We start from the raw sequence: 26,186 nt of genomic DNA on the forward strand, positions 1-26,186 counted from the left end.
ACTCCAGGGTTCACAATGAGTGGAAACAAAAATTGAATAGATGTGGTTGCAGTTAATGAAAGAATCTCCCAACAAACACTAAACACAGCTAAAGCGTTTTTAATAGTTACTCAGGTTCCTCAAATTAGTTCAGAGAGTTTTCTAAAAGCGATTTGGTTGAAATTAGCTGTATTACTCCTAAATGAATGAGCTTGAACTCCCAAAACAAAGCAGTACTTCATCTTCAAGCCCTGCCTTGGAAAGCGTTCTAGATTGCAGATAAACACCTCACTTACAGACCATTCCATGCAAAATATTATTTTTCAACTATTTCAGATTTCTAAACCTGTATTTCAGATTTCTAAGCCTGAAGTAGCAAGCTGTGAGTACAGCATCATTCAGAATGTGAAGAAAGAGGATATCCATGGGAAGGCCTTCCTCTGTGCCGAACAAAAAGCTTCCTTGCTGGACTCCATTATTAAACCGGCTGCCTTGGACTATTATAACCCCAGGGTGCAGGGTGTGTCTGAGCCTTGAACATGAACTTCAGTACAAATCTGTTGCTTGGGCTTTTCAGGTTCTCATATTACAGCTGGCACCACAACGAGTTAACTTTGCTCTGGCTGAGATCTGACTAGGAAGCATTGTGCAGAGTCTCCATTTCATTTACAGCACATTCGTCAGATTATTTTATTTCAAGAGGCAAAAATCCAGCTCCTTTGACCATTGCACTTGCTCAGTGCATCAGGATTTTTTTAAAAAATTAGAAAATTCTGTTGGACTAAATCTATAACATCACTGTCATTCGTACAAACTTGTCAGTTTACACCAACAATGATCAGGATGACACCAGCAAGATTTGACTGATCTCACATATAGAGTTCCTTAATCTTCTGGACGGATCGTTTCCACCAATCTTCCCAATGCTGAATTGTCAGCAACTGAGTTGTACTTTCTTCCTTGATCTGGGCAAACTGCTGCTCAAGTTTACTTTTGTATTTCTGGATAAACAACAACAATAAAGGACAAAATTAGTAGTGATGAAATATAATTTTAGTTTGCCTAAATCCAGGTCCTGATCCACTATCAGAAGATGGCATACAGGGCACTTTTTGAATTGTGATGCTGGTGAAATGCATGAAGTGTTCTGTTTCTTATACCATCCATGGGTCTCTGCTGAAACCGGCTCTGCTTTTGACAACATCACAAAGAAACGGACAAGAGAGGATTTCTACACACAGTTAATGTGGCTTTAAGATCTGAAAACACTGTGCATATTAAAAACTTATACATAGCTACAATTTTCTTCTTAAAAAAGCAAATCCACAACAGTAGCAGCCCCACTCACAGTCCTTTCCCACTGACCAACCTTATATACAGCATCTCTTGCTTCTACTGTTGCTACATGGCCCAGTGTAGTCTTTGCTGTTGTAATTGATGCAGTTTCTCTGCAAATAATATAGTCCGAGTTGTCTGTAAGAGTAGTCATGGGTATTCCTGGCCAAGTCCTTTAAAAAGCAACACAAACAAACAAAAAACCCACATAAGAAAGTTAGAAAAGAGAACAGATTATACTAATACATGTTACTTGTACTTACAGTGCAAAAGATTCAATAAATTTTTAATCTCCACAAAAGGATTACCCTAAAAACCTTATTTAGTACAACCACCTTTTCTTTTAAAACTTCAGGATCTCTGCACAGTAAATTGAATTCCTGTCTGCTGAATGAAAATACACAGTATATTCATAGATCAAATGTGTTGAATTGATAAATAGTGGCTAGCAAAGTGGCATAGCAATAATACTGAAATTATATTGCTTTACAATACAATACAATACGTAATTCACTTTTATTTATTTGGATCCATTGCTATTCTTTCTCTAAGATCATTACCCACCCAAACCGCCCCATGACTAGTTAAAGGACATCACTAGTGATGAACATAGTATTCAGCGGTTTCAACAAGGCAGCAAAAAATTATGAAGACAGTGGCTGACATCAGTTTAGACAAAAGAAATTACATAGAACAGTGTTCAGTATGGTCAAATATTACCTGCTCCCACGCTCAATTAACTGTTTAACTTCAGAGATTTCTAGAGGAAGTGCAGCTTGTTTATGACGGATTAAAGTGGATGTCTTCTGTCTTGGTGGATCGGTTTCTGGGAGATAATAGAAGACGGAGTCAGCAGCAACAAAACAATGGCACTAGTAACATTGTTTTGAAGTAACTATAAGCAGCTAGATGCTCGTCACTTTTAAGAATTTTCTTTGCGTGCTTGATCATTCAAATCTTTCCATTTAAAGTACTATAGCATATAAAAGTCTCCTCTTCCTAGAGAAAGTCTGCAGCAATCTTGAGAAGAAAGAGGAAGCCTGAACAAGCAATTCTTTTACTTACTTGCTACGTGTATATCATCAATAGTGACACACTCATCTAATTCCAGAAGCAGCTTTTCAGTGAAGGTAGCTAGCGCAGAAACAAAGTTCTGAGCACACTCGGCAGCACAGGCCTGTTGGGACGTTGGAGACAAGTGAGAGCAAAATCTGTTAACAATTTGATCTCTTAGTTTAGTTCACAAAGAACTACACAAGCACTCAACCTTGACATTTTGCAGCAGCTGCAAATAACAGACATAAGGCTTTAAATTGCATATAAAAGGGTCTTACAGTGCCTCTGGGGTATTTTCAACACTACCTGATTGCCTAAGGTATAGTACAAAGAGCTATAGACTTCTGTGTGTAGTTGCCCAGTAGTTGCATATTTGGTTTAAGCATCTGAACTTGATAAAAGCAGCTATCTGTAAATGCATCCTTCTGCCCAAAGCAAAGGCCATTTTGGAGTTCAGGTACTTTGGGTAGAAGTGCTTTGGTCAGGTATTATTCTAAAACAGTGTGTTTCTGTGTGCGTATGCGCGTTATTTGCACTAGTGAAACACATACAGAAAAAACTCTTCCAGGCATCTGTTGTCTGCAAGTAATATAACGAACCAGAGGATGTCAGTGTTGCTCCCAGTTTAGAATTATATCCCATAATTCTACCATTAAGATCTAAATAATCTCTTCCTCAGTATGTTCTACGAATCATACAAAATATCAGTTAGTTCCACAATAAATCCATGCACGTCTACACGTGCATATGCATTTATGCATATATTGATCTAATGCTGATAATACATAACTTAAAAGTGAAAAGATATGTGAACAGGATTGCCTAAAACTGAAAACATTTTCCATTTTACTTTTGATATGGAAAAAAATGTATCCAAGATGTCCTCTCCTTTCCAAATGCAACACTTAAGTTCCTATTAAGCAATGGCTTTACAATTACCTGCAGCATCTTAGTGTTGAGATTAATCCCATCAGCTTGGTCTTTTTGCCTTTTTATTTCCTTTTGGCACAAAGTGTCCAGCTGAATTAAGTTGTCTGGGTGTCCCAAAGAGGGATGCAATTGATTCTTGTGCACAGCCTTTAAGTAAACACATAAGAATGAAATCCTTTCCGTAACGAATGTGCAACTGAGTCATAATAAGGAAGAAGTAAACCCCACACATTTTATATAAAAGTATTCAGAAAGACAAAGAAAACGTAGCTGTCTAGAGATAAACCTTGCAGTATATACCAAATTGCCTGTCTGTTGCATAGTAGGGCCTCTGATCTCACCTTCGGTTGTGTTTTCAACAAATAATAATCTCTCCCATCAAGTGGTAAAAAGATATAAAAATATCTTTATATTTGAATTTTTTCCTGAATTTAACTTTATACTCAGAAGGACAAAATCTCAAGATACTACTCTGTAAAATTGTCTGCATGATCTCCATTATAATTCTGTTATCAGTTCTGATATTACAGGACAAAATATGCCTCTTTTTTGAAAGACAGTAAATAAAGATATTTCATTACCAATATATCATAGTACCTACAAACGAGGGCACCCATACAGTATGAGCTGTGTAGCCATACCACAACGTCACAGCCCTTAAAGAGTTTGCAATCAAAGTGTAAGATGTCAGGCAGAGCTGTACAAGATTAAAAAGATGCAGCCCAGTGCTGGAAGCAGCGAGAGAAGGGACTGAGTTACTAGCAACACAAAGAACTACACAGACTAACTGCAAACACGGAAACAAAATCTGAGGCCAGCTCAGCAGTGAATGATTAAGTGAACAGTGAGATTAATAAAAAGAAAATTTTAGAATTCTGATGCATATAGCATTGCACCCCAGATAAATACCTTCACATTCTCCCATTCTTCCATCTGTTTATTGAAGAGGTGCCGAATCTGAGCAATGGAAAAGCTGAGCTTCTGCTCATGTTCTCTTAAAAGAATATCAGCTGCCAACTGGGAGACAGAAGAGAGCTCCTTCTCAAACAACGTCAACTGATCCTGAAATGCTTTTTGGAAAATACAGGGTGTTTATGTGACACAGAGGAAAAAACCCTCAGCCAAGTTGAATATGCACTGCAAGGGTCAAAGAACCTGGAATTTTCTTTCACAGAGATTCTGTCCCTGGCATTCGTGGTCAATGGGGTGGAGTCTAGTTGGAGGCCTGTATCTTAACTGAATGAACTCACCTAAAAGACAGGAATTGTAGTAATCATCTGCCTGACTTTGGTATGACAACAGGTTCTGTTTGAGCATTTCTGCACAATGTTCAAATGTCTCTGGCAGATCTCCAGATATCGTGATTTGAGGCTGCTGCTGGTTTTCATAGAACTCCTTCAGGAGGTAAAGATAGAACAGAAATACTGAGAACACATTCAAACAGGTCACATCTGGGCATATAACGGTCGCAGGGATACATAAGGTTACCAACCACCCTCTATTTGAGACCAGTTTTCTTCCTCTGATTCTGAAATGCTCAGTTAATGTTTATAAAAAACCCTGTGATTCAAAATACACTGTGTCAAATGCTATTTAAAAGTTAGGTATGCTGGTGAAGAAAGGAAAATTTTTGGATGGCCATCCAAAAATTGTAAAGAACCAAGTTATTTAGCTGACACAGAAGAAGGCCTATGAAAGCAAAAGTGACCAAAGAACACTGGGGTTTCTTACCTCAGCAAGAGAGAGCAAGTTGTTATTACCCGTCCAGAGAATATTCATAATAATCCCCTTAAAAGTACTGGAAACAAAAACCAAATAATAATAATAACAATAAAAAGTCAATCACACTGTAAAATGATAATGCTGGCAATATTTACTGTTTTACAAATATTCTTTTCATGTTTATTTTAATGTACAAAATGGGCTTAAATGAGGCTGGTTTTACAAGACACCAGTCCAAACAGTGATACGTGGGAAAGAACTGGATGAGCTTTCGAGGTCCCTTCCAATCCCTAACATTCTGTGATTCTGTGAGGCCACCCATGCTAGATATTAAACAAAATAAAATGGATTATTTTTATCTTCACTATTATTATGCTATAAAAAGGAACCATTCTGTAAACACTTTGACTCATAAATATCAAGGTTAAATACTTCAAAATTCAATGGTGAACTCTATAGTTCACAACTGTAAACAAATAAGTAGTTAAATAGATAGACAGGTAGGGTTCTTTTCAGACTAACTTCCATTTCTGCAAATAAATATACATGACTTACTCAGATTCTGGAGGCTCCTCTCCAAATATTTGGAATTTCTCGTCACTGAGATCTAGCATGTTGGATTTCCTTCTCCTAGGGAGGGAAAACATTAATTCAAAACTATCCACAAGTATTACATTGTCCTTCTCTGGCTGATTATTTGAGCTAGTCAGTCACATGGTGGACATGAAACTGAAGAAAGATTGGGAAAATGTAAATCTAAAACTAGTATTACATGAAAATAATTTCTCAATGGAAAAAAATTCTCAGGATTCTCCCTTCAATGGCTCTTTAAAACTTTTCTGTTGTTTTCACTCTTACAGTAACTCATTTCATCTATCTATCTATAGATTGAGCTGAAGACACCAGACCCTAAAATTAAGCCATATTGATTAAAGAGTGAAGTTAGTCATCAACTTCACAGTACAAAACAACAGCAGATGAAGGAGAAAACAAGCCAAAAATTCAGCTAAAATCTGAAAAAAAAAAATGCAGCGCTGATCGTGACGACATAAACAAAGGGATCCCAAATGGCAGGTACAGATGGAAAAGCAGCTAATACTAATAAGCATTAGGAATTTGTGGACAAAATTTAGGTAAATATCTGCACAGGAACATTGTAAGTGAAATTTCTCCTTTCAGGGGTCCTACCTTGCTGTTGGCTTCTTCTGGTTAAAAGATGACTTCCTTCTGATCTGAGCAGCGGAGGTCCGACGACGTTCACCAGACATGCTTACGCGAGAACTCTTCTTTGATGGGGGAAGAAGTGCTTTGTATTCAAGAAGATGAAGAACATTGTATAAGACATTGTAGGACCCATAATTTCTGGCAGACAGAGCTGAAGTAACCCAGCAGCGGCAACAGCAAAGGTTGTGATTTGGGGCATGAGTAATAGGAATGTTGTAGAAAATATGTAGATGGGAGGAGATTTAAAACATTAGGGTAAAGAATAAGGAGGAGAATAAACGGGCTGCATTCACTGGCTGTGATGGGGACTTAGGAATGGGGAAGAGAGAGAGGTTAAGAGCCAAAAATCATCTTATTATTGCAAAATAAAGATAGACAAGAAAAAAGTTGGGATGCACAACTCTGTCGAAGTTCGTGTGTGTGCCACTGGCTGGAACAGGCTGGGCCTGCTCAGTGAGACATGGGGAACTACGGTTTAGACGACTGTAATACATCAAAAAATGCTGGCACACCTGTTCCCGATGAAGGTAAACGATCCTTTCTCTCCAGATTTAGGCCTGTAGATTTTCCGGATGGCTGAATTCTGAAAAAAAGAAAAGAGCTGAGTGGCTATTGAATACTCAGCCATTTTAAATTATGTAGTGGATTATACGGAGAATTAGTTATGTTTTCTACCCCTACCATATGCTAAATGGAGTTAAATTTCTGAGATAGTGTTTAACAGATAAGATTACCTTTACAACTGACAGTGTAAACATCAGTACTTTAATGGAAGTAACTGATTTTTTAATTGGAATTTCTACAAGTGACACTGTGCATTAAAATATTTACCTGCAAATTACACACTTGTCATACTGTTTGTTGCATACTTTGTATGTTCATTCAACTATGTAGCACGTAATCACCTTTAAACTAAAATAATACTGTAGATGAAAAAAAAAATACCCCAAATATATCATAATGCTATTAACTAGATGTAACTTATAGAAAAATACCTTTAGGCAAACAAGTACTTACTCAAGTAAATTCTTGATAAAGCTTATTGATAAATCCTCAAGTGCAGACTTTCCCATTCTGCTTGGATTTAACACAGGAAATTCATCAGGATCCAGCCCCATCAACAACACTTTGTTCTCATCTCTGAGACACTCTGTTCGAATGGCAACAGCAACTGGACCTTGTAACGTAACATCCGTTGCAAGAGGGCTGAAGTTCTCCTGCAATGGGAAGAAAAATGAAATCCTGTTGACTGGAGCAGGCAATTAGTGAAAGCATTACATGAAGTTACTGATTACTAAAGCAGATCTTCCAAACATACGCTATTTTGCTTCACAGGCTGAAATAAACTTCTAATAGTAATATTGTTACAGCTATACAACCCCAAGACACTTAGAAGTAGTTGTGAGTAGATTCTTAGAGTTATCATAAGCCATATACAAGTATATACCCTTAAAACAGCGATCCACTGGAGCTTACAAAATAAAGATAGACTTTACAGACAATGAAGTTAAAAAACAAAACACCACAATAAAATAATCTCTTCAGGATACTTTTTTTCTAAAAATTATTTAAAGAAACCCATGAAATATGGATCTATAAATAGTGTTACATCTGGAAAATCCACTCTTGCAAAGGACTGAGCAGTTCATTGTGATGTTGAGCATCTTTAACATTAAGTAAACTCAGTGGTGACTGATTTACTCAGCCTCTTGAAAAAGCTGACCTAATATTACAATGTCTTGGACAGCTTGGCATAATGCAGCATCTTTCTTCATTTGAAAATTCAAAGCACAGATTCCAAAATACCTTCCAAACATCTACACCAAAAATTTACTCAATATTAACTAAAATACAGAACTTAGATGCTATCTTACAGAGTCACACGGGCTCATTTGTTTTACTAGCAAGCAGTCAAGGTATTGGCTCCTCTTTTTCAGTTCTTTCAACAGTACTTGAGCAAAATCACACAACTCTTCAAAAGTCAAAGCCTGAAAGATATGGTAATACAGACAGTATTTACTAAACTAGCTATTTCAGTCTTTTCAAATATGCTGACTTGCATGTAACCTTCCTGAGCAAAAATTCTGGAAAGTACTCTTTCCACCCACCCAAAAATGTGTATGAATAGAAGTTTGTCTCAAAACTATTAGTTTTTACATTATACAAACACGCACAGTGAGTCAAATTAATACCGAGTCAAATCAAATAACATTTTGTGCTGATTAGAACTTACTTCTTTCTCTGCAGTAGGATGAGCACAAGCTTCTATCTTCTGATGGAGCTTCTCCAGGTAAGAGTTTATTGTCTCTGCCTGCAGATTGGAATTTGCTACCTAAAGCAGAAACAGATATTGGTGAAATTCCATTCAAGAGGTCTTCAGAGGCTCCACTTGGAAACCACTAGACTTGCTGGTAGAAACACTCAGTCACTGGTACTCAGAAGAGAAGGTGAAAACAATAATTCACAAAAGCACCATGTCATGTCCTCGACTGCACCACAGAAAAGTGCTGGTCTGTTCGAATGTACATACTCAACATGCTGCTAGACCACACTGTCCCAAAACTGCAGCCCTAGTGAAAACACAATTAAAGCTGATAATGACAGAAAACAGGTTTTGAATGAGTATAAAAAGTCATTCAATGTTTGTCCACTCTGAATTCAGTCAAAACTACCTTCAATGGAATAAAAGACACATGATTGAAACTCATTTAAACAAAGTTTTGATGTTTCTGTTTGTACCTCTGATTTGATTTGCACTTGTAGATTTCTCAAAAATCGTTGGATCTTCTCCATAAAAACTCGATTTGTAAAGACATGCTGGAACTTTGTTTCAGACTGTTTGATAAGTTCAGTAGCCTTTAAGAATGCCAGAAACAAGAGACAGAACTAATTAATTCTCACTTTTAAAAACTTAAATAATAGAAGCTCATAATTTCTACTTAATTTTTCCATTTTTGCCACATAGAACAGTCTTACAGTCCCAATCTGGGAGGAGGCCATCAAATATGCCAATATAATACATAATTTGGAAGAATGAAACTGCACACCTGCTGCAAGCACCTTGATTCAATTTTCTTCATATCTGCCTTGATTAAACTTTCAAAAGAGTCAATACGCTTACTCTCTTGCTGAAGACACTGGTTGAAAGACTTGGCCTCATCAGAAGAAAACTCACCTCCCTTCACAAATAATCTGAAAGCAAAGTAAAAGCAGTTGGTTGTCAGTCTTTCTTTTCTCAGAGACTGTTTTAGCTAAAGAGCCGTAAAACAAAGATACCAATACAAATGTTGGGTTGCTTAGTCTGGAGCAGAGGAGGCTTAGAGGTGAGCTCAGCACTCTCTAGAACGACCTGAAGGGCAGTTCTAGCCAGGTGGGGACTGGGCTCTCCTCCCAGGCAGTCAGCAATAGGACAAGGGGGCATGGGCTTCAACTCTGCCAGGGGAAATTTAGGCTGGAGATTAGAAAGCAATTCTGTGCAGAGAGAGTGGTCAGGCATTGGAATGGCTGCCCAGGGAGGTGCTGGACTCACCGGCCCTGGAGGGTTTTAAACTGAGATTGGCCATGGCACTTAGTGCCGTGATCTGGTCAATGGACTGGAGTTGGACCAAGGGTTGGACTGGATGATCTCTGAGGTCTTTTCCAACCCAGTCGATTCTGTGATTCTGTGATGTGATAAAAACAGTATAGTAACTGTGGCTTAATATTTTTTTTTTAAATAGCAAACTAGATGAATAACAGAATAATTTTACTGTTCTGCCTATGCAACAAGTGCTGATGCCCAGAAATAACTATTTACAAACAACGCTTTAATGAATCTCTGTACCTGCAAGTTTTGAGAAAATCTGTATTCGAATCCCTTAATTTTCCTAAAGCTTCCTCCAAATACTTTTGGTAACTCCTCAGGGAAACCTGGATCGCTTTCAGATGATTATCTAGCTTTGTGCGCAGGCTGTTGCTGAGAGGAGCTAACCTAAACATAGAAGACAGGGGAAACAGGTAGAAAGAGGAGCACACATTATGGTTCAGAAACTGCTGGCTGTAAAGACACAAATAAAATCTGAGAACTCAAGAGTGTTTCAGTATTCTGAAGGCAACTCACTGAACTGTTATTGCTTTTGTGACACTTGGAAGATACCACAGCAAGCAGTTGATGCTATTGAAAAGTACCCTTCAAAACTAATTAGTTAATTGCTAGTACTGTGCAGGTTCACTTGATAAAATCTAAAGGGATGAAACATCTTTTCTATTTTAAGACTGCCAGTACCTTGAAAAATATATGAAAACTGTCAGTACTGATTTTAATTTCTTCACAAGGAGATAAAGGAAGAAAACATTCTTTACATTTTTTTTTAAAGTTTCATGAAGCAGTTTTCATTGAAGAGTAATGACATATAAACCAGATTAAGAATGCAAACCAGGAACCAGCAATAGGGAGTATTTAACCATGGAAATTCACAGCCAGGAACAGCTGCAGCACACTTACTTCTCAGTCATAGGAGTGCTGAGGAAGACAGATTCCATGTCACGGATTTGGGAACGTAAGTTTTTGCTGATGTTATTTTGCTGATCACAAAATTTAAGAAATTTATCTCTCTCCTTTCTCAGAGCTTCCACCACCTCTGCGCAGTGGTTCTCCAGGCGCTCTTTGTGAACCAACAGTTCCACTGATAAGAAAATAAATTTTACAACTGGGTCATGATTGACTTTTATGAGGACATAACAAGATGGATGGATGATGGCAGAGCGGTGGACGTGATCTACCTTGACTTGAGTAAGGCATTTGACACAGCCTCCCACAGCATCCTCACAGCTGAACTGAGGGAGTGCAGTCTGTGGACTGTGAACTGGCTGAAGGGAAGAAGCCAGAGAGTCGTGGTCAATGGGGCAGAGTCCAGTTGAGGCCTGGATCCAGTGCAGAGCCTCAGGGGTCAGTACTGGAGCCTGTATTATTCAATATATTCATCGATGATTTGGACGAGGGAATAGAGTGCACTATCAGCAAGTCTGCTGATGACACCAAGCTGGGAGGAGTGGCTGACACGCCAGAAGGCGGATGATCTTTCCAGGTCCCTTCCAATCCCTGACATTCTGTGATTCTGTGTTTACTGTGGACTCTCACAGCCACCAGACAACCTATTATCAGAAGCACCAGTAAAATATTCTCCTCTACTACTGAGCCAACAGATGCTGAAACAGATTTTGGCTAACTTACAATCATCTTTAAATGAAGATATGCAATGCTTAGAGTAAAAAATAGTCAGTACCAGCTCGAAGATTGTAGATATTTGTCTCTATATTCTCCTGCCTTCGTTGATGTAACTGAAGATGCTGCTCAAGTTCTGAATCCAGGTCCTCCTTCTTGACAGCTACAAGGACAAAGGAGTTGGAGAAGGCATCTGCAAACCATTTCTCCAAGTCTTCGAAAAAGCAGAGGCGAATCCTGTGATTGAAAAATAAATATTACAGTGAGGAACAGTAAGCAATAAATAAGAATTTATCAAATATAATAATTCTAAGAATTTAACTTCTGATTAGAGGAAGATATGGTTTCACTCCCATTTGCACAATACTGGTAGACTTCTTGAGCTGGCTATGCACCACTGAGTACCAAGCATTTTACGTGCACAGCTCTACAGCAAGTCTGGGCAAATTACTTGTCTGTCTGTAATATCTTTTGTCACTAAATAATCTTCCGTAAAATATGAATGTTCTGTAAGAGGTAAACGCTTGTGTGGTACTCTGAGAGCCATGGATGAAAAGCAATATAAAAATTTTCCCTTATTTTTATCGATTTAAAAAGAGGAAGAGCATCCTATAATTAGGTGGTGGGCTTTTTTGCATCTTTAGTCTAATGTTTCTTCCAAACAGCTGAAATTTGTCTGTTACCTAAGGGAAAGAAAGAAGATAAACTGTTTGCTACTAACCGTTTCTTGAGCTCTACAAACACCGTTTCTTCGATAAGTACATATTTCAGGTACATAGGAAGCAATTCCTTTTTTTCATATTTTGTAAAATAAGTCACTGGGATGTCAGTCTTTCCTGCGTCTTCAACTCCAACAACCGTGTAAGAGTTTCCTCTAGAAGTGGAAAAGGTCTCAATGGCAATTTCAGAGCTTTCTCCCTTGCCGCTGTTGAATGTAGCCTGGGAAACAACAAGGAATCATCATCTGTTACCTTTAAAGGTGTAAGCCCAGAATCAACAGAATAATGTTCTGATTCTCAGTTTCGACAACATTCATGCAGAGAATGTGTGCAAGTCGCAACAGGCAGAGTCACCAATGTTTTAAAAGGTTTTTGTTATATTAATAAATGCACATAACTAAAGACTGAAAAACTAATCCTCAGACATGAATACAGCTTAAATCATTCACAAAGGGTTAAGAATAGTGTGATGAAAGAAAGGTATTTTTTAAAGAATCTATGCAAAAGCTTCTTACAAGGGTAAAAGCAGTGCATAAGGAATGGTTATAAACTCCATTTGCCCATAGAAAGGATCTAAAACTCTAAAGGTCCAGAAATAAATGAAAACAATAGAGACTCCTGCATGCTTTGTGTAAAACTAAATTTAATCTACTTTAAAGAATCCAGACCTACCTGAGGAGAAAGCAGATTTCCTATTCATTATTTTGTGCAAGACTTCCTTCACTTTCGAATTTCTGTTGTTCACTCACCTGTGTAAAGCTTACCCCCTCTCCTGCACGTTCAGTTCCTTCACTGCCATAAGAAGTATTCTCCTCATCTTCTTTTTCCTCTGTTTCTTCAGTTTCCTGTGCAAAGATCTCCTCATTCTCAGCTGCGCCGGTTTCCTCATTTTCTCGTTGACAACTATCCGTCTTTTGCTTTCCTTTGGTTTCTTGCACAATGCTCTCAGCTTGCTGATCCACCAGACATTCAGCTTCTGAAGCCTCAACTAGTTCTTCCAAGTTAAAGCAGAGTTTTACTTGGTCACAATCCAAAGAAATACAAATTGAAAAACAAGCAAGCAAAAAGACGTATTTGTACCATTCACGTATTACCTTTATCTTGAAATGTGAAGTCTATCTCTCCCTGCAAGTTCTAAAAGCAAAACAACAATAAAACACGCTATTTAAAAACAAGGATTTGCTTGTTTAGAAGAAGTTCATATTCCTTCTTAAAATAAAGCTATTTCAATAAGGTAGTCTTGAGTGGATCACTTGTCTTCCAAGGAGCTATAACACTCAGATTGGAATATTGTGTCCAGTTGTGGCCCCTCAGCTCCAGAAGGACAGGGAACTGCTGGAGAGAGCCCAGCGCAGGGCAACCAAGATGCTGAAGGGAGTGGAGCATCTCCCGTGTGAGGAAAGGCTGAGGGAGCTGGGGCTCTGGAGCTGGAGAAGAGGAGACTGAGGGGTGACCTCATTCATGTTTACAGATATAGAAAGGGTGAGTGTCAGGAGGATGGAGCCAGGTTCTTCTCAGTGACAACCAACGATAGGACAAGGGGCAATGGGTTCAAACTGGAACACAGGAGGTTCCACTTAAATTTGAGAAGAAACTTCTTCCCAGTGAGGGTGTCAGAGCCTGGCCCAGGCTGCCCAGGGAGGCTGTGGAGTCTCCTTCTCTGCAGACATTCAAACCCCCTGGACCCCTTCCTGTGGAACCTCAGCTGGGTGTTCCTGCTCCATGGGGGGATTGCACTGGATGAGCTTTCCAGGTCCCTTCCAGTCCCTGACATTCTTGGATTCTGTGATATAATGTAAGTTTTAAAGCTAGTGTAAATTTTCCCAAAGAAGCAAAAATTAATACACCAATAACATTTTAAATCAGAAGTTTGTTTTCTTTATACCTGTTTGAAGATTTCCTTTACATTAAAATACTGGCTCACAGATGTACTGTAAGAAATCAATTCCTGAAAAATGGCTTCTGGGTAAGTTTTTACTTTATCCATTAGAACTTCATAGAATGTCTTGTATCTGTCAAATTTAAGGTCAGTGTTTAAGGGACTCAAGTATATAGAGAAATAAAATGAATTATGACTACAATGTCTTTAAATCAAAATTTAACTTTTTGACCAATCTCATAAAACCTACTACTTTAACCTTCTGAATAAATAATTATCCCATTGGCATGGATGACATGGTATACTACACAACAATATTGATCTGGTATATTTTTTGAACAGTACCAGTCTTCCTCGGTCCTACTTGTAAAACGCGGGTATTAATTGCCTTAGCCTTGTTCAATGTGGCCATTATTTTACATTCTTACATGAAGTAGAAAGCAATGTTTTTCAACACCTCCACACTACAGCATAAACAAGACCTAAATAGTACAACCAACACTCAAATACGCTTTACTTTTAAAGTTTGCACTAAAATTCATACTTAGCTCTGAAGTCATCTAAAGAAGAAAGGGCATCCTTCAAATATTTCTTCAGCTTTTCTTCAGAGCTTGTTGTTCTCATTTTATCCAAAACTATATCCAGATTGTCTTCCATAATCTAAGGTCACAGAAAAAGAACCCAGTGAAATTGATTTAGTAATTATTAAATTGCTTCATAACTATTTATGATTCAAATAATTAACTTATATGCACATATTCTACACTAAGAAGGGAAGTTACCTTATCAAAACTCATCTACTAGGAAGATCTTTCATAGATAATGAACACCTCTGACATTGCACGTTATACACATAATAAGAGAACCTGACAAACAGACACTATACCTCCACGAGATCTTATGAGTAATAGAAACTTGCAGCCTCTTAATATATAAAATATAATCTTTACCACCCACTGTTGCCATATCAAGAATAAGATATGACTTGAGTTAATCAAGCAGTTAGCAAAAAATGTACCTGACAGAATGAAACTACCCTATAGGCATTTCAGTATAAATGTCAAAGATTACAGTTTAAATTATGTATCAGGTATTTTGAATTCCAGAGGGTTCTCTGCATTGAGAAGTCCTTTCTTTACATCATACCACATCCTTATTTTTTTGCTTATACCTGTATTAAGATATGCTGTTTCCGTCTGCATTCATCTAATTTCTTCTGAAGTTCATTTTCCTGCTGGGACAGGTTATGTTGATGGGCATCCCAGAGAGCCATGGCCTCCTGAAAATAGCTGTACAAGTCTCGACAGATCTGCTCATTCTGTTTAGCCAGCTCCTTGAAGTCTCTCTAAAGAAATACATTTAAGTGAAAAGGTTATTATTAAACTGTTGCTAGAAAGTGAAATACATGTATAAGGGGACATATGACATGATTATAGGCCACCCAAAAGTACACTATCAGTATTCAACATGGTCTCTTCTACTTGGCGAGGAAAAAATAGTCCAAGGAAATAGGATATGAATAAGGATTTTTGTTCTAGAAGCTGAGATGTGAAAACTTCAGTTTATTCTCCTGGTACTGCAAAGCACAGAATTACTAAGTTCTGCATATGCCCTGAAGTATCTGGCCATCTATCATTTTAGTAACAACTGCCCAATCATTTTCATGTATGGAATCATAAAAGACCAATTGAAAGAAATCTGGGAGATCATTTAAATGTCTGTCTCTGTCTCCAGGCAGGATGAGCCATACCAAATTCAACCCTGACAACCTACTATAAATATAAATCAAACAATTATGAGCTGTTCTCCTTGAATCACACCAAACCATTTTTGTTTATGGGGCAGGTGTTCAGTCACACTACGGAACTCTTTCTAACATCAATAGCCTAAGACACACGTGGCATTTCAGGCAGTAGCACAGGACGAACAGACTAATCCCAGAGAGTAATAAAAACACGTGTAATCAACATACATCCATATGCTCCAGTTCTTCTTCAAAATGACTTTGTAGTTTCTCAGTCAACGGGAAAAACTCAGAATCCATAATTTCTTCAGCTTCTTCTTTTGTGCAAAGTTTCAGATTCAACAGGTTATTCTAAATGAAAAGAATGCCAAGTTATCAACATGCATTTTGCTCTTTTCAAGTACAAATACCACTGGCTATTGTGAAAAAAAACCAAACAGACAGTAAGTTTTGTAACGGAACAAGACAGAGGTTTAAAGTAATTTCATTTGTTATCTCAATGTTTGGTAGATCCTCAAACTTGTATCATTGTGTACTCTTACTAACAATCCTAAGAATTCACAAAGCTGTGATACGAACCTTGCATAACTCCATTTCTGCCAAACATTTTTGCCGGACCATCTCAAACTGGGTGCGAATTTTCTTCACACATTGCACATTGTGGGTATCTGGAGGATATGAACAACAGGCCATTGTAAAGATTTCCATATTTCACAGTGCAATGTGAAACGGAAACATGACAGAGGACTTGTCCGAGTCTCAGCACAGGTAATATAACCCAGTAGTGTCTTCACATGTGTACGACACTACCAACCAGTGAAATGTTTTAATGCAAATTGTTTTATCATTATGCTTAAAAGTAGCGAGTTATTGACAATTGTCAGCAACTTCTTTGCTACTATACAGGCCACAAACATAAAGACGGGATGTGCTCTGGAGAACTGGTGAGAGGGGTCAAGGACAACAGGAAGAGCTTTTCCAATATGTGGCAGATAAAACTACCACCAGAGGCAACGTAGGCCCACTGATGAATGAGGTGGGTGCCCTGGTGACAGAAGATACAGAGAAGGCAGAGTTACTGAATGCCTTATTTGTCTCAGTCCACTGTGCCGGGGGCTGTCCTGAGGAGCCCTGTACCACTTAGGCCCCAGAGGAAGGCAGGACAATGGAGGAGTTTGCCTGGGTTGATGAGGACTGGGTTAGGGAGCAGTTAGGCAATCTGGACATCCATAAATCCATGGGTCTGGATGGGATGCACCCACGGGTGCTGAGGGAGCTGGCTGAGGTCATTGCTGGACCGCTCTCCATCATCTTTGCCAAGTCTTGGGAAATGGGAGAGGTGCTTGAGGACTGGAGGAAAGCAAATGTCACTCCAGTCTTCAAAAAGGGCAAGAAGGAGGACCCGGGTAACTATGGACCGGTCAGCCTCACCTCCACCCCTGGGAAGCTCTTTCTGGTCATGTTGTTAGCTCAAACCTACTTAAAAGGTACATGGAAACACACAGAACACAGAATAGAGCAAACACAAACTTCTGAAGAAACCACCTGACTCATCACTGCCTGGAATAAAATAAAGAATTGCTTGATTTCCAGACTGTTTTATTATTTTCCAGCTTACCTATATTTTTGTTTAAATTCATCACATATATGTACCATTCATCTATCTCATCTTCTTTGTGTGTTGAAGGGAACAGCTCACTATCAAAATAGCAAACAAGAGTCAGATTATACAAATTAAACTCCCACACAGAAATAATGCCTTGACAAGATCACCAGTTTTTACTTATCTACCCATCCTTGTCTGCCCCTTTCTGCTATGTTTCAAACGTCAGTAAGATTTACTTTTGTGCTCCTGCATTTCTAACCCTCGATCACCTCCTATTTAGCATAACTGGTGCAGTGAAAACCAATAATGCACTCTTTTTTTTCCAAAAAAAGGCGCTTTACAAAGTTTTGGCCCTGCCTTACTGCTGTGTTGTACAATCACACACTGAAAGGGAGTAAAGTGCATTTTGTAGCCAAGTCCGTCACTAACTTTAGAAAGAATGCTATGTTCCTTTGTTCCCGTTCTCTCTTTTGTCATACCCAAGGCGCTGCAAAAGTTCCATTCTCCTTTCACTAAGTGCAGTCTGAGCCATTATCACATTTTCAATTTCTGTTTTCACATTTGGGGGATTCTGTATATCTTCATTTGCCATAAATTCTCTGCAGAATAGAAGAATACACTGAAATAAATATCTGTTTGGAAATACAAATACAAAACATGTTTTATACGTACCAGGTAAAAAAGAATGCTGAGATTTTAATTTTTATAAAGGAAAAATGATAAAATATCACTGTTTATAGAAAAAATAAGTGAACACTAGTCATTTTGCGTTATTCATACTCCAAAATATTATTGTAAAATTTCTGACCTGAACCTACGAATTACGCAGTTCTTTTGGATGAGCTTCCAGTCCTTGACTCTATCTTGCCATTTCCATCGATGTGATAAATCCTTCATCATTTCTGATTTCATTAGATTAACAAACAGCTTGGCAATTGCCCGCTGATTAGCCAACAGTGCTCTGTTAATCAGCTGTGTATTAAAAAATAAAAACAGGAATAAAAGCAGCATAAAACAAAAAAAAATTGCCAGCTATATGTAAAACAAAAGAAAAATAATATAAATGAATAGAATAGCCTGCAAAACAGAAAACTCTCCTATATTGTATCACAGAATCCCAGAATGTCAGGGATTGGAAGGACCTGGAAAGCTCATCCAGTGCAATCCCCCCGTGGAGCAGGAACACCCAGCTGAGGTTCCACAGGAAGGTGTCCAGGCGGGTTTGAATGTCTGCAGAGAAGGAGACTCCACAACCTCCCTGGGCAGCCTGGGCCAGTGTTCTGTCACCCTCACTGAGAAGAAGTTTCTTCTCAGATTTAAGTGGAACCTCTTGTGTTCCAATTTGAACCCATTCCCCTTGTCCTATCATTGGTTGTCACTGAGAAGAGCCTGGCTCCATCCTCCTGACACTCACCCTTTCTATATCTGTAAACATGAATGAGGTCACCCCTCAGTCTCCTCTTCTCCAGCTCCAGAGCCCCAGCTCCCTCAGCCTTTCCTCACACGGGAGATGCTCCACTCCCTTCAGCATCTTGGTGGCTGCGCTGGACTCTCTCCAGCAGTTCCCTGTCCTTCTGGAACTGAGGGGCCACAACTGGACACAATATTCCAGGTGTGGTCTCCCCAGGGCAGAGCAGAGGGGCAGGAGAACCTCTCTGACCTACTGACCACCCCCTTCTAACCCACCCCAGGTACCATTGGCTTCCTGGCCACAAGGGCCCAGTGCTGGCTCATGGTCACCCTGCTGTCCCCAGGACCCCCAGGTCCCTTTCTCCTACACTGCTCTCTAATAGGTCATTCCCCAACTTATAGTGGAACCTGGATTGTAGTGATTGATAAATAGAAATAATGACTTTCAGTTGGGAAAAAAAAGACATTGTGGGAATATTCAGATTGTTATCTTCTCACAGGAAAAACAGACTCTCAATATGAAAGATTTACCATGGCCTCATTATTAATGAACTTGTGAATGTCAGCTGGCAAGAAGAAGGAGATTTTCTCCAGTATCACAGTATACTTCCTCAGTACGTCTGTTATCTGTGCAATAAAGGAAAAAACAAAAATCTGTATACTTCAAGTGTCAGTTTCCTAAGGCAAGCAACTATATAAAATTGGCTGGTAGATTAAGAAGTGAATCTTAAAATATCTATTTTAAATACCTTAAATACTGACTTGTTAAATCAGTCATAATTAAGCAGACAGGCAATTTAAGCAAACATAGTCATGTCTGGTATTTTTCATAACTAATCAAACAGAAAATTCCCCAGTGATCCTGTTGGACCTATTCATCATGTCTACATCACAAAGAAAGGACAAACCGACACAGGTATAACAAATAGCATTTGTTTGTGTACAAGAACATCCTTATGGACTATCCATTGATTTATCCAAACATTTACTGTGATGCCCAACAGCTTTCACAGGTCACACTGAGGCCTAAACAGCTGTAGCATCTCTATTATTGATACCCAGCCTACTCAAACTAAATTAGGGCACCTGTGCACATTCTCAGCTTCAGAACAGTTACGTCCCAACTAAATAACATTTCACCTCTTCATAGTTTGACTTCAATAACCCTGCAGAAGAATACAAGCAGCTCACATATTCCTTTCATCTTTACTACAGGTAATTGTTGGAGAAACAAAAACCTTGTAACTAGAAAAGAAGCATCTTCTACTGATTGCATGGGAATAAAATGAGAGAATGATCTATCGGTGAAAGGGCAGTAATCACCCACACTACAGAACCCCCGGCAGACCTTTCTGACTCCTGTGGAAACAACCTACTCTTTGCTTTGCATCCAGCATTACGAGCAAATAATAATATTATGCTTAAATTAACAGCTATTAAAACTACAGCTCACTTTGTCAGCTCGACTCCATTCAACCTTTTTTAAGGATTCATCCATTTCCCTAATCCACTTCCTTCTGGTCAAGGATTCCTGATGGATAATGTTCCGCAGTTCTTCCAAACCCTGCAAGAAGAATTTGTTCGCAATCTCACTGAAAAGTAAATGTCAAAACCACCAATCAAAAAACAAAGAAAACCACAAAACCCAAAAAAAGGGCATTTATATCTTAAAACAGCAAGACATAAGAAGTTATTTTACACAGGTGAGGTACAACATAACTGAAGATGAGAAAATGGCATGAGCTGCCTTACTTCAATCGAGAAACCTTCCAGAGCAGTGCCAGACTCAATCTTTTTCAGCAGAAGTTCAATTTTTCTGTCAGATTCCATCAGTTTTGTCAGAAGGAATTTTCCAGGCTCCAAAACAAAAGGTTCCATCTCCTAAAAAGGTAAGGAAGTCAGTCTGATCTCTTCAATATCAGGCCCTGATCTTAGCATAGCACTCTGGACTATCTGGATTACAAACCCCAGCCTTACCCTGCCAATGCAGGCGAGCTCATGCGACATGGAGGAGAGAGCTTCCTCGTGACGGCCGCGCCGCTGTTCTGCCAGGCGCTCCGAGATATCGCTCCTTGTTTCCCCAGGAGCTGCCAGGAAAGAAATGAGGATGATGTAGCTTGGAACTGTTGCTGCAGAACACATAACACACGCACAACGAACCACTAAATCCACGCTCTGACCTGTGTTGTTTGTGCAGCTGTTACAGCGTGTGGCACCTTCCCACTGGAAGGGAAATCTATGCAAATGTAGGTTAAAAACAGTAAAGCATATTTCAAAATTTCCTTTGATTTTATTAATCTGCAATTTTCTGAAGGATAGAAGCATGGAAGCTATGAACCAAATTCAGGTATGTGGCAAAAAATTGCGAATTCCAAGAGTGAGATCTGCTTACGCCACAACTGGAATTTACCAACTCAACACAAACTGTGATTGATCAACAGTTTTACAGCTATTTTTTCTATGAGTAGACTCTTCATCTTCAAAATTACCTACAAACCACCAAAAATCCATCAGGTCATCTCTGAGGCTGATTTTATACCTTGTTCGGCTAAAACAATTATACATATGGCAGCTCCTAAGAATGCAAATTTAAGTATCTGACATCAAGGGAAATAAATTTTACCAACAAAATCAGGCAGGGATCTGACTTCCTCAGCTGCATTTACATCTACACTTTTCCAAGCCTTTTGAAATACTGTAGCTTCTCTGAAACAGAAAGAGAATAAAGCTTTGATTTGTACTAAATACATAATAGGAAGCAATTGCAATGGGTGTAATATGAAATTAAATTGGCAAATCTAACATTTAAGTGAATATAAGCATAATTCTAACTTCAAAGATTATGGTTCAAAGAACCAGAGGTGAATTGAACTGAGTAATTATCTATCTTAGGTTGATCACAAGTCTGCTCTGATGGCATCAAAGCAATAAATGCTAGATTTAATACGTGTAAACTACGAAGACACACATACTACCTCTAAAAGGTATAAAAATCTATGAACTGTTGAGTAAGAACTAGTGAAAAATATAGAAATCGGTTTTATCTGCCCACTGTTCTTCCCATCAGCTGGAGCACTGTGTTTTTCCTTGGAAGAGGTGAGAATAAGGGTGTGTTTGGGTGAAAAGGATGGATGCACTAATTGCTTTTCTTGCTCATTATATAATCATTTGTGCAGCACCATGTAAACCATTAACATAGCTTAAAATGTGGTTCAATAACATATATCAGACTGGGCTTATGGTTTGAACAAAGATGACATATGATTTCTTTTTAAAAGAAAAGCCACACAAGACGCATGCCGTTGCAAATATTAGCCTGCTAATCCGCTCTTCAACAGGCAGCAGCTCATTATACTCCATTTACACCTGGCAAGGAAACAGTCTATTACAAATCATTAGTGCTGAGATCAAGAATTCAGGAGCATCCAGCCCCCAGTGCAAATCTTACAGCCTCATACCTATAGCCATGAAGATAAAATTGGGTGTTTATGCTTCTGTTCTCTACCTGGACAAGGGAGGCTCTTCTGTGGGGTCGTTATAGGGTGTTCTTTCAGCACGGTCCTGCTGGGTGCACAGCAGCCTGGCATCGGGAGAAATTTCTGGATCCCCAACCAAAGCGAGCCTTTCATTCTTTATGGGAAAGCCAGGCTTGTTCCTCACTTCATGCAAAGAGCGCACTAAGCGAACCTTCAAAGAACCACAATCAAAATGGTTAGCGTTCTTCCCAGCCTACTGAAGAGAGATTAATGCTATAATTGATAAAAATAGAGGGGGAAAGGCAGCGAGGAAAGGCAAAATAACGACCATCACTTAGACACGCATAACAATTTTCATGCAAGACTGTTTACAAAGCACAATATATATATATGTATATATCCCTTTCCACATAGAGGCAGAGTGAAGCAAACTGGATTGTGTGTCTTGCTGCTGGTTACGTGGAAAGTCAACAGCAGAGTCAGAAATGCCCGAATCCAGCGCACGATGCCTCTTAATTGATCTTTTACTGCCGTGTTATAATTATTCTACCTCCAGTTAATGTTATACATCCTGATACACAAAGTCACAGGAACACCCAGAGATGCATTAGTAAGCATATGCTAAAGATAACACAAACATTTTCAACTACAACAAACAAAAAAGGAGGAAGGGTAAAACTGACCTCTGCTTTGAAACCGACCTCTGCTTTGCGGTCAGTTTAACAACCAGCCAACAACCGCCCAACATCATTAACTCACATGGTTCTACCGTTTCTTCTTTTTTTACCTCATCCTCGAAGATGGGTTTGTAGACTCCCCCGGGGGGAACCAGCCGCACGGCCCCCAGCGACAGCATGCGGCCCAGCGCAGCCCCTGCCCGGGGCCAACGGGACAGAAAGCAGGCCCTGCCGCCTGGTTTTGTTTAACGTTGCTGCAGGTGAAGCATCCGGAGGACTGAAGCACCTCCTGTGGTGATTTAGCGGCGCTGAGGGGACCCGGGTGAGGCGGGAAGCGCCCGCGGATCGGGCGCTCCCCTCGAGGCGGCAAACGGGCGGGAGGGGCTCATGGCGCGGAGGCTTCGCCGTTGCCAGGGCAGCGCGGGGAGGCGGAGCCTATGCAAGCCACGCCCCTCGAGACCACGCCTCCTCGAGGCTCCACCTACCCACCCCGGCAGGCTCATATTACAATAAATCAGCCAGAGGGCGTTTCTTTGCGATAGGAAATTTAATTAACACACATGTACCAAACTTTTTAAAAATTATTAAACAGACCCCCCTTCACCCCGCCCCAGCAGAACGGCCCTCCCCAGGTGCAGCTGCCGCGCTCTCACGTTAAACCAGCTTTTTTCAAGTCCTCAGGCAGAACCCGGCCTTTCTTCCTGGCCCTTGCTTTCTTCTTCTCCATCTTGTCCTTCTTCTTCTTCTGGATGTTCTTGCGGCGCTTTTCCTGCCGCTGCTGCATCCTTTCCACCACTTTTTCCGTCCGCTTCTCCCACTGCCTCTGGCGTTGCGCTTTACGCTTCTCCTTACGCTTCAGGGCTTCTTTCAGACGCTCCTCATCATCGCGGATCTTCACGCCTTCTGCCTTGTAGAGAACATTTGTCCATTTCATCTTGTTCTCCAGCTCCTGAGCTTTCTGCTGGTCCTTATCCTTGAGTTCCTCCAGTTTATTCTTCCTGGTCTCCAGCCTGCTCAGCAGCTGCTTGTAGTTCCTGCCTGTCAGAGGAGTGATGTTGCCTTTCACCGCTTTCCTCTTCTCTTTCTTCTTCTGGATCTTGCTCAACTCGTTCTCTCCATGCACCTCAACCCTGTTATAGACAATCTCAGACGTGCTCTCCTCCTTTTTGCTTTCTGGCTCCACCGGTACCTCCTCAGGTTCTTTTTTCTCCATTTTTACCTTCATCTTCAACTCCTTTCTTCGGCGCTTCTTTCTCTCTCTCTCGTACTTCCTGCGCTGCCTCCTCTCCAGGACTGCAGGGGGTAATTCTTTCGCATCGTCCTAAAAAGGAGGGACATGAACCAGGAGCTTTAAAGGGATAAAGCTGAACTAAGAGTGGGATGTCCTCAAATTCCTGATATCAAACTTCTCCTAAGAAATACACCACTTGTGACAAGAAGCTGTGGGTTCAGCTTTTAGAGACACTAAACACAAAAAGGCATTTCAAACCCTTTACTCTCATTTAACACCCCATAGCTATGTCCCCTTTCGGGCTTTTAGTGCTTTTCTCTTTCCTAAAAATCCCCAGGGCCAGGCTCTCCTCCAAGTCAGGTCTTTTCTCACAATTTTCCCAGCCCACAGAACACACACATCTCCAGCAATACCCACAGACGCTTCCTGAGGAGATGGAATTAGCTCAAACTCTGAGCCTTGGAAGATCCTACATTCCCTGAGAGCCTAGGGAGAATTTATATGGTATAAATACACATACAGATACATAAGAGTCCTCATACTTGTCCAGAAGCTTTTTTAATCTTCTCGTGTAGTCTCTGACGTAAGAGATTCATTGCGGAAAAAGAAGGTGAACCAAGTTCACTTTTACTCCCTGAAAAAGAGAGGAGGAAAATAAATATCTGTGATTCAGACTAAATGCTCCTGGTCCAGAGAGCCACCCAGTGGTGACATTACAAATTTACATCCATATGCACAAGCTTTCAGGGCACGTGGAATAAGCAAAGAAGTTTTCAATTGAGCTGAACTTCTGAAAAGCTTTCCGAACTCTGTATGTGTGACACAACTGAAACGCAGCCACCTCAGCTCAGGTAACTTTGACCAGGCAATGGCAACGCTGGTGTTCTTACCTGTGACGAAACTCTCATTTCTACTCTGTGTAGCACCCTGTGGAGAGGATCTGCTGGCCTGAGGAGCTGATTCGTGTCCTGCGGGAGGTTTATTGGTGTTAGAGGCGGCTTGTTTGACTGAAGAAGCATTTGTCTTCTCAGCTTGCTTCTTGGGTTTCTTTCTCTTCTTCTTCTTGAGCTGTCTGCCAGCATCCTCGGGCTGGCCTGGCGTCGACACTGGAAGGCAAAACCAAATCACACAACATGCAGTTATTTCTGAAGAATAAAGTTCGAGCACTGCAACTGCACATCTCAGTCTTCAAAGATTCCATCGCTTAGGATTTATTTAAATAGAGCCAAACACTCTTGCACACTTCAGCTCCCCCACATCCGATCACCACGTGAGCAAAACTGCTCAGAGTCCCGTATTTCAGAAGAAATTGTTTATTTTTTCTTAAAAAACGACGCAACATCACTCGCCCGGGCAAACCCGCCCCAAGCGCAGACTCCCCCAAACCGGCCCCGGTGGGACACAGGCCGAGACACGATCGTTCCGTTACCGAATTTTCTCTTCCGCGGCTCCGGGCCGTGCTGCGCGCAGACCCGCTTGGCCAAGCCCTGCAGGTAGGAGTCCTGCGCGGCCAGGCTGGCCAGGCTGGCCATGCTCGCCCCGCAGTGGCCCCGGCTCAGCGCAGACAGACCGGACAGCTCCGCAGAGACGCCGTTCCCGCCCCAGCGCACCGGGAGGACGGCGGCATCCTCCGCATGCGGCCCTCCGCCGGGAAGTGACGTTGGCGCGCCGCGCCGGAAGTGACGGCAACGCAGTGCGGGGCGGCAGGAACCGGCGCCAAGAGCCGCCGGTGACCCAGCCAGACGGGAGGCGCTCAGGTCGGCCCGCTGCTCCCGTTGTCCCGGCCGTCACCCGCAGGCTGTGCCCCGGTTCGCTCCGGCCCCGATCTGGAGCTCCCAAACCCCGATTTGTGATGACGGGGTCGGAGACAGACCCGTAACCGGTTCGGTCTGTAGCTGCCAGAGTCCCGCCTGGCCGGGGTGCGCTGTGCCCGGTGGGTGTCCCGGTACCGGCGGTCTCTGGGTACGGAGGGGGCAGCAGTGGCCGCAGGGAGGG

The 26,186-nt window shown here is 40.7% G+C and overlaps 2 protein-coding genes across 3 annotated transcripts; both read right to left on the reverse strand.

Annotated features, from left to right (window-relative positions):
- Nucleotides 1-83: 83 nt before the first annotated feature.
- Nucleotides 84-23,318, reverse strand: CCDC180 (coiled-coil domain containing 180). Of its 2 annotated transcripts, none has more exons than XM_065853944.2 (37): nucleotides 23,071-23,318; nucleotides 22,313-22,494; nucleotides 21,431-21,513; nucleotides 20,785-20,894; nucleotides 20,560-20,688; nucleotides 20,261-20,371; nucleotides 19,339-19,434; nucleotides 18,206-18,369; nucleotides 17,877-17,996; nucleotides 17,410-17,489; nucleotides 16,371-16,459; nucleotides 16,020-16,142; nucleotides 15,219-15,392; nucleotides 14,592-14,707; nucleotides 14,054-14,180; nucleotides 13,263-13,302; nucleotides 12,933-13,162; nucleotides 12,171-12,388; nucleotides 11,511-11,686; nucleotides 10,730-10,910; nucleotides 10,070-10,216; nucleotides 9,294-9,438; nucleotides 8,986-9,102; nucleotides 8,480-8,578; nucleotides 8,121-8,234; nucleotides 7,264-7,463; nucleotides 6,759-6,829; nucleotides 6,211-6,328; nucleotides 5,578-5,652; nucleotides 5,032-5,098; nucleotides 4,551-4,695; nucleotides 4,210-4,370; nucleotides 3,310-3,447; nucleotides 2,380-2,491; nucleotides 2,035-2,140; nucleotides 1,349-1,487; nucleotides 84-980 (listed from the first exon to the last, which is right to left on the reverse strand). In XM_065853944.2, exons 1-37 carry the CDS (start codon nucleotides 23,137-23,139, stop codon nucleotides 849-851), a joined length of 4,704 nt encoding a protein of 1,567 aa, XP_065710016.1. In that variant the 5' UTR covers nucleotides 23,140-23,318; the 3' UTR covers nucleotides 84-848. The 2 variants fall into 2 exon arrangements, with proteins under 2 accessions (XP_065710016.1, XP_071673434.1); XM_071817333.1 differs by having other exon boundaries at nucleotides 12,918-13,162.
- A 225-nt stretch (nucleotides 23,319-23,543) lies between these two features.
- On the reverse strand, nucleotides 23,544-25,857 carry SURF6 (surfeit 6). Its single transcript, XM_065854181.2, has 4 exons — nucleotides 25,621-25,857; nucleotides 25,082-25,297; nucleotides 24,734-24,825; nucleotides 23,544-24,281 (listed from the first exon to the last, which is right to left on the reverse strand). Exons 1-4 carry the CDS (start codon nucleotides 25,721-25,723, stop codon nucleotides 23,610-23,612), a joined length of 1,083 nt encoding a protein of 360 aa, XP_065710253.1. The 5' UTR covers nucleotides 25,724-25,857; the 3' UTR covers nucleotides 23,544-23,609.
- Between the last annotated feature and the right edge of the window lie 329 nt (nucleotides 25,858-26,186).

The sequence above is a fragment of the Patagioenas fasciata genome, chromosome 20 (genome assembly GCF_037038585.1).
Source record: "Patagioenas fasciata isolate bPatFas1 chromosome 20, bPatFas1.hap1, whole genome shotgun sequence".
Lineage (NCBI taxonomy): Eukaryota > Metazoa > Chordata > Aves > Columbiformes > Columbidae > Patagioenas > Patagioenas fasciata.

Coding starts and splice junctions, on each gene's coding strand:
- SURF6 (XM_065854181.2), bottom strand. CDS start 25,723: ATGGCCAGCCTGGCCAGCCTGGCCGCGCAGGACTCCTACCTGCAGGGC. Junction 24,826..25,081: donor AAATGAGAGTTTCGTCACAG/GTAAGAACACCA, acceptor TCTCTTTTTCAG/GGAGTAAAAGTGAACTTGGT. Junction 24,282..24,733: donor TTAAAAAAGCTTCTGGACAA/GTATGAGGACTC, acceptor CCTCCTTTTTAG/GACGATGCGAAAGAATTACC.
- CCDC180 (XM_071817333.1), bottom strand. CDS start 23,139: ATGCTGTCGCTGGGGGCCGTGCGGCTGGTTCCCCCCGGGGGAGTCTAC. Junction 19,435..20,260: donor AATGGAGTCGAGCTGACAAA/GTGAGCTGTAGT, acceptor TTTATTGCACAG/ATAACAGACGTACTGAGGAA. Junction 11,687..12,170: donor TTTGTAGAGCTCAAGAAACG/GTTAGTAGCAAA, acceptor TTTCAATCACAG/GATTCGCCTCTGCTTTTTCG.